Genomic DNA, 7,500 nt, shown 5'->3' with positions numbered 1-7,500 from the left:
TCTGCATGGGAACGCGCATTGTTTATGGCGGTTGAATTTCATTTTCTTGAATGCCGCGTGCTCCGAACGGAAAAGGTACTAGTTCCCAAATCTAAAAGTCGTTAATTACTTCGCGACTGTTCACTTTTTTTCACCTATTTGGAAGGGGGGGAGGGGGGGGGGGGTGGTTACCAAAATAATTAATATCCAGTCCAGTAAAGAATGGCAAAGCCCCTCATGTAAATAATTGCATTGCCTTTACCCCTAAACTTACTGTATTGTGGGCTGGTCATAGTGTGCAATTCAAACTACCATTTGTGAAGCTAGAGAACAAGTTCAAACCACATGACGTCAAACCCGGAAATTGAACGAAGGACACATTCAAGGAAAACGAGAACTCTCACTACCACTAACCATGCTCCCCTCGGTGATATGGGTCTTTCACCCTCCCACCCCCAAGGACGTACCCTCATTCCAGGCCGAGGAAGGTTAGGCATTCTTCCAGGTACAGGCAACCCAGATTTTGCCAATTTGATGAAGTATTTCTGGACTCTACTGGCAACCTAGAAGAAACAAAATATATTTTGCAACGTTTTTCCAAATTATACACGTAAGGTCTTACAGCGGTTTGGTCCAGGCTGCAGAAAAGCTCAAGAACGGACCTGTTTCAATGTTCTGTTCCCCAAAGCATTAGCAATTTTCTCCCATCTTTTAGATTCAACTTCCTCCTGTGGATAAATCTGCAAAAGTTTCTCCAGTTTAGCCTGGTGACAAAAAGAGAAAACAAAACTGTAAGACGGAAACCGACTGAAAATGTCCAACCCTTTTAACAAAATGCATATGATAACTGGTTTTTGAAGCTTTGAATGTGTTTTTGCCTGCTCAACCTTTCATTGGTATAATAAACTCAACCAGAACAGCTGGTTAAAAGAAATCATTTACAAAAAATCAGACGGCAATGGCCAGTAAGCAAGCAAATGAAACGCGACCACGAGATAACTACCTGCGAAAATCTGGGCCGCCCCTCAGCCAATTTGAAAGGGTAACCGTTGACCAACATTGCCATTTGACCACATAAAATATCACTAAATTAATAGCCTACGTGTAGCCGTACCCTTCCCCTGAAAGAAAAACGGGAGGGAACGTCGACGAAAACCTGACCCAAATCGTGTTCCGTGACGTCACGGTAATTTATGCAATTTCTGGAAATGACAGAGTGATATTTACCCAGCGTTGTCTTGTGGTAAATCCTTTCTGTAAGCAATAAAAGTTTGTCCAAGCTCGGAGTGAATTAGACCTTAATCTCATTTATGGAGACAAATAATCGTTTAAGAACGATACAATTATGCTGTCGTTAAGAAAGGGCAAAATTTGCCAGTTACAGACCATCTCCGACTCAAGATAAGCAAACTATTCACGTTCCTTTTGCTCCGTTTCCTTCTTCACTGTTATCATCAACGGTACAATCTATTTTCACCAATCTGTGTTCTCGAAAGAATTGACTAAGGGAAGCAACCAATGAGAAACCACTATACATTTTCTTGCAAACTAGAGTGACGTCACGGAACACGATTTGTGTCAGGTTTTCGTTTGTCCTTCGGGGGAGGGTACGGCTACACGTAGGCTATAAATTAATTGCCGTTTTATTAATTGTTTATATAATTTGTGATTTAGTGATGGACGTTAGAGAATTTTAGTCCAAGACGCTGCGATCTTTCAGGTTAGCACCATGCATAAAGACCTCTGACTATAAAGGCTTTTGTCCTTCGGCCATTTTATTGTGATCGGAAAAAAAAAAGAAACACTTAACGGTGATAAACATGATAAATCTCATTTTTACTAAGAACCCACTGTTTCGCATGCCCCAAAATACATGTTTTAAAATCTTGTGAAATAACATTTAGTGACAAACTGGTAACTAGATTAAGCTCAAAGCTAGCAATAAATAAACAGTGACATACGAGTGGTTAATAGAGCTATTTCTTTACTGCCAGAGTTTTCATTTGGCGTTGCTTTCAATTCGTTTTATTCTCAGCATGGTATTTTAGCAGTTCAACTTCCAAATTTCAAATTCCAGATTCTTGGGCTACCTGTTCCTCAGTAGTCCATGGCTGGTTGAATGTAACTGGTTTCGCCTCGTTACACTGACGACTTCGGCCTTCACTACTTTTTGTGGAAAAGACGCTTGTCAGGCTAAACAAACAAGAAAAATACCTTTTATTCTGGATATTTCTCTACAAATCAAGGCCAGCCATCAATCTTGACCCCAGAGCTCTTCTCTTGACTAAGGGAGAGGAGAGCTACGGGAAACCCTGATACAAAGTGTCTTCTCATTGGTTTTCGTGAAGGACAATCAAAAGCGTCTCTAATTGGTGCATTCATGTTACCACGAGGAGTCAGCAGGTGCCTTAACCTATAAGAACCCAACAGCGCATGTTCTCCTACATAGAGTTTCCCAGAGCCTTGGGTCGCTCCGAGGCTCTGGTGACGAGAATGGGCCAGCCATGAATTGCAATCACGATCGAGGCGCCTCTCAGAAAATCAACAGTTCCCATGATACCTAGTTTTTCGATCACCTTTAATTGCGTATAGGTAAGGGCGTTGAGAAGAGGAAGGCATATTGCAGCCGTGGAAATTCTCGGATGTTTTTCGAGTGCGACAAAAAATTACGACTACATATAATACGAAAACTGTTAATAGAAAGACAGACCATCGCGAAATGCTTTTAATTCTCCTGAACATCAAATGATGTTACACCAACCACTTCCGCGTGCTCTCTATATCTTAGGAACTACAGTTAATTCTAGGAATTTTCAGGTTTTGGAGACATCCGCAGTGAGCAAGGTCTGGGCATGTGTAAACAGCCTCGGCCCATGCCACCTGCCTTGACCGTGTTTAATTCAGATACAACTAATGATAGCTTAAAATATATTCAAACTTAATAATAATTCACGAGGCTAGCAGCCTATCAAAACACCAATATAGCAATAAAACGTCACGTGCATGAGCATTAAACTCGATAAAAAAGAAAGAAAGAAAGTCAACACCGGTTTAGTTTCCGAATCTGTTCGATAAGACTTCGTGGCTGGACGTGGTTGGATTAAAAAGAGGCTGGTTAGTAAACCTGGCAATTTCTTTAAAATTCAAAGCATGAAGTTAAGAGCAAACCCACCTATCTCTTTCAAGAGGTTTTCCACGTTTGCTTGCCACGAACTCTCCTCCAAACACACTGTACACGTTACTGTCCGAAGAAACTGACGTGTTTTCTACTCCATCAGATGCATTGGATGACAAATCACTGGCTGTTTAATGGCAAAACAGAATAGGAGACATTGCATAAACAGACACTTGAAAGCAACATATTGTTGAAAAAAAAGATCACAGATGAAGAAATATATCTTTTTTTTCCGATGGTGACTCGAGGATGCTCGGAAAAATCCGACGTCTTTAACAGGAAAAAAAGATGCATTCCTTTAAATGAATTATCATTTACAGGGGTTAACATTTCACCACCTCCTTCAGTAACATTGCCATGATCATTGATTTGTCACACAAGCAAGTCGTAGGGCGCTTTCCATTTGACACAACTGACCAGCCAGACCGGGCATTTGGAAGGACTACATGTAACTCTACAACGCCTTCAAATTAACACACTTCGAGGATGATACATTCTCCTCCAGTAGAATAAGAGGGATTATCGTGCAAGTGTTTCTTCAAATTGTTGTGTTTTATTTGCAAACTGGCGGGTCTGGACGGTCAGTTCTGACAAAGGGAAAGCGTGTTAAGAACCAAAAAGAACTTCATGGTAGCCTTCATGGTGACATATCCAAACTACCACTTCATCGTGCACATTTCCCGGCTCTTGACACCAGCTGCAATTCGCGTCAAGATATCTTTGCATAGAGTGGAAGGAGATTGAGTATCAATGCGGCAATCAATTAAAAATCAAAAATAATTTAACGGTTGCTGCTGCAAGTGATGATTGGTTTAAAAATCTCGCCAGACATTTTCCTCCAATCAAAGGCTGTGTTTCGATCCCAAGCATTTTCCCGAGCTTAGTGCCGGCTACACAAATGTGAAGAGTGCTGTAATGGGCTTCTTTGATGATCTGCCCCTAAACTGATTGGACAAAGTGCTAACGTGATTTCGATTTTGTGACAACCACTTCTACCTTCCATTACTTTGCTTTTTAAGGTTTGCCCTGGTCGAACGCGGCACTTAATTGCAGGCATCGATGTTTCGTTAATTTGCTACCAGAAATGATAATAAATACCCCACCTCTGGCTACATTTTGTGTTGCAGATGCTCGTGTGTGGTGTGGATTACTCAGTCTCTGCCTGTCCATTGCACTAAGCGACACAGTGTACTCTTCCCAAGGAATGCTGGGTAGTTTAACGATCCTCTGACGACATGGAAGATTAAGAGGTTCCTAAAAATAAAATGAGATAAAACATGAAAATCTTCCGGTGTTTTGTGGAGTTTGCTGCTGTATTATTGTCATTTTGGCACTAAAATGAAATGACTAATTTTTCCCCTCATATTCAAACTGAAAACAATTTTTAAGCAAAAATTTTTGCAGATTACATTATTTTGAAGCTTTTCCACAAAGGCAACTGGGTCCTGAAGAGCTTTAGCTTGCTGTTGATACAGAGTCTCAAGGTCCTAAAATATAGAAATGGTAATTTTAGTTATTTGACAACTACTGATTAATTGGGATGGGCAGGGGGGATTACAAACACCTTCCTTTGCCTTGATCTCTCTCTCTCTATCTTCAAGCACAATGTATTGGATTCCCGCCTTTTACCTCGGTTTTTGCCATTGATCTCGAACTTTCAGCTCTACTATCAATTCTATTTCTAGTCCTCTTTTCTCCCATATCCAGCTCCACTTCCGCCTTCTGTTCACCTTGGCCTTTTTTTCCCTCTTGTTCCCCTCTTTGATATGTTCACTGTACAGGTAACAACTCATAGCCCAGAGGCTACGACTCACATATCTCTCCTTGCAGGAATCCTCTTCTCAGACCATGTATATTTAGAAGAGCTTTACTGCCAATAATTGTGCCTTAGCTAATCAACAATTATGGCAATGTCTCTGTTTGTGTCACATGTCCATTCATTGAACAAGAAAAAACGGGGAGGATGCAAGTCCAAAAATAACCAGGTCTCTCAAAGACAAAGATGGGGTACCAATAATGTTTTTGCCCAGAATCGATGACAAAATTCATTGGGATAGTTGTAATTATCTATGATTTCAGAATTACTTCCAAAGCACTACCATATTTTAAAACTCCATTGCAGTAGCCCCCTCCCTAAACCAATGCAATGTTTTAAGTCTGATATAACTATTGGTGCATGTTTACAACATTGGGGTGGAGGAAGGACTGGGCACAAAGAAGTTTGAACCTCGCAATACTATTTTCACCTGCGTGTTAAGATTCACAAATGCAATGTGATTATTGTTCAAGCCCCTATTGTTTCAAAACTTCATTACTGCAAGAATTATTCTTTGTTATATGGTCTTCCTTCCTATCTTATCAAAAGGTACAACAGGTTCAGAACTCAGCAGCCCGTCTCATCACCCAGTCTCTAAGATTCTGCCATATTATTCCTGTCCACAGAGATGTCCACTGGTTACCAGTTCACCTTCACATAGAATTTAAAATTAGAAAAAAATGCACCTACAAAGCGCTTCAAGGACAAGCTCCAACCTACATACAAGAAGTGCTTCAACCATACCAGCCTAGTCGCAATCAGAGATCCTCTTCCGGAAATCTTTTAGTTAAACCTTGTTTTAACTTGAACCCCTATATAGCAAACGGGCCTTTTCACTCGCAGGACCTGATCTGAGGAATCCAATGCCGCAGGATATTAAATCAGGTTGTACTAAAGATATTTTTTAATGCAAACTTAAAACATTCCTTTTCATTTGAGCTTTTAACTCGTATTTACGTCTGTTAATTTCATTCATTTTATTTTTTATAGCTGTAAGCAGGACCTTTGAATCTTGTAGAAAAGGTGCTGTATAAATGAATTATTATTATTATTATTATTATTATTATTATTATTATTATTATTATTATTATTATTATTATTATTATTGTTGTTGTTAGTGCCCCAGGAATTTTTGTCTATACCAAGAGCTGGTTACTACAATCATGGACAAAATTCCTGGGACACAATTAATAATAATAATAATAATAATAATAATAATAATAATAATAATAATAATAATAACAATAATAATACATTTTCATAGCTATTTGATTAAGTTGAAATAAGTTACAGACCAAGAGTCTAGCAGCATTCCATTCACTATGAAGTAGGCCTGGAAATGCCAACACTTTGTTACCTCGATTAAGGTAGCTCCTAGAGTATTTGCGAATACCCTCACCACAGCGCACGAGTTGCAAAAGGAAACCTAGTTAAATTCTCTTAAAGTTTAAGATAAGTTTATAATAAGGCTTAATTTTTGGGTGTCAATTTTTGGCAACATCACATCTAATGACAGGCAGATACATTCCTATTTTTGGCCTAAATTCCTTAATATTTATACTTTCCTTTGATGGATTTTTTTTATTTTTTGCCACATTATGGAAATGATATTGCCTGACATTTTGAAATGGTAAAAAGTCAAGGTCATTCAGACGGTTTTGCCAATATTCTGTATTTTGTCATTTTTCTAAATACACTCGCTTAGCTCTGACAGATTTTAACAAATATAGGATTGATAGGAACTGTATGCGATTAGAACTGAGGCAATTTTTAAAAAAAATTAACGAAGGTATCACAAGAAAATCAGCAGTTAATGTTACAGATTTGGTCATGCTGGCGTCACAAAAAATCAGAAAAACATGCATGATTCAGACTTTACGTGCCATACTAGCGCTCAGCTTGCACGTGGGCCTACAAACTCTAGGGAGCCTCCTTAAATGAGGTCTCATTGGACAGAGAAACTCAATAAGCCAATTTACGATTTCTTACTTAGTTACCAGGCCTTAAAATTGAAACTGTTGCTTGCACAACAAAGGAAGTGACTTACATCATATCAAGGTAAACTGCAGTTTCACTTGTTGAACTAGGACTGGTACCCAAGACAAAGAAAAATGAAAGTTTTCACGTGAAGTGACAGAGACACCTTTTTTACATTTAAGAACTTTGCACAAGTAACCCAACTTAAACAACGTACCTCTTAATATCAAGTCACCTTTATTTAGGAAACTTTGCATACAATGCTAAATGCATGATAACAAACACATTGCAGTGTTGTTGAATTGAGATTCTCTCACATTATATTTGCTTAAGTGAGCCAAGAATATTGTTGGTGATACCATGACTGTTGTCACATTATATTTTGGTCTGTTAACACTAAATCTCTCCTAAGAGTGACACTGTCAAATTTTACTCTGTCCAACACCACACAATTTTACTGCTGCTTTAGAAGTGATAGGTTTAATAACATCTATAACCATTCAAAATGTATGTCCCTTTTCGATCAAGAGGCAAATTCTATTTTTATTTCCTA

At 38.8% G+C, this 7,500-nt stretch overlaps 1 protein-coding gene across 1 annotated transcript in view; it reads right to left on the bottom strand.

The window, feature by feature from the left end:
- LOC137993488 (ZZ-type zinc finger-containing protein 3-like) overlaps positions 1 to 7,500 on the bottom strand; it is a 17,006-nt gene that overhangs the window by 7,402 nt on the left and 2,104 nt on the right. Inside the window, exons 3-8 of the mRNA XM_068839383.1 lie at positions 4,564 to 4,641; positions 4,258 to 4,408; positions 3,152 to 3,281; positions 2,070 to 2,172; positions 642 to 743; positions 447 to 542 (exon numbers count right to left, since the gene is read on the bottom strand). Coding sequence (XP_068695484.1) covers positions 447 to 542; positions 642 to 743; positions 2,070 to 2,172; positions 3,152 to 3,281; positions 4,258 to 4,408; positions 4,564 to 4,641 — 660 coding nt within the window. The remainder of the gene's footprint in view (positions 1 to 446; positions 543 to 641; positions 744 to 2,069; positions 2,173 to 3,151; positions 3,282 to 4,257; positions 4,409 to 4,563; positions 4,642 to 7,500) is intronic.

Source organism: Montipora foliosa, chromosome 2 (genome assembly GCF_036669935.1).
Source record: "Montipora foliosa isolate CH-2021 chromosome 2, ASM3666993v2, whole genome shotgun sequence".
Lineage (NCBI taxonomy): Eukaryota > Metazoa > Cnidaria > Anthozoa > Scleractinia > Acroporidae > Montipora > Montipora foliosa.
Note: the sequence above shows the minus strand (reverse complement) of the source record. Positions and strands in the feature narration are given on the sequence as shown.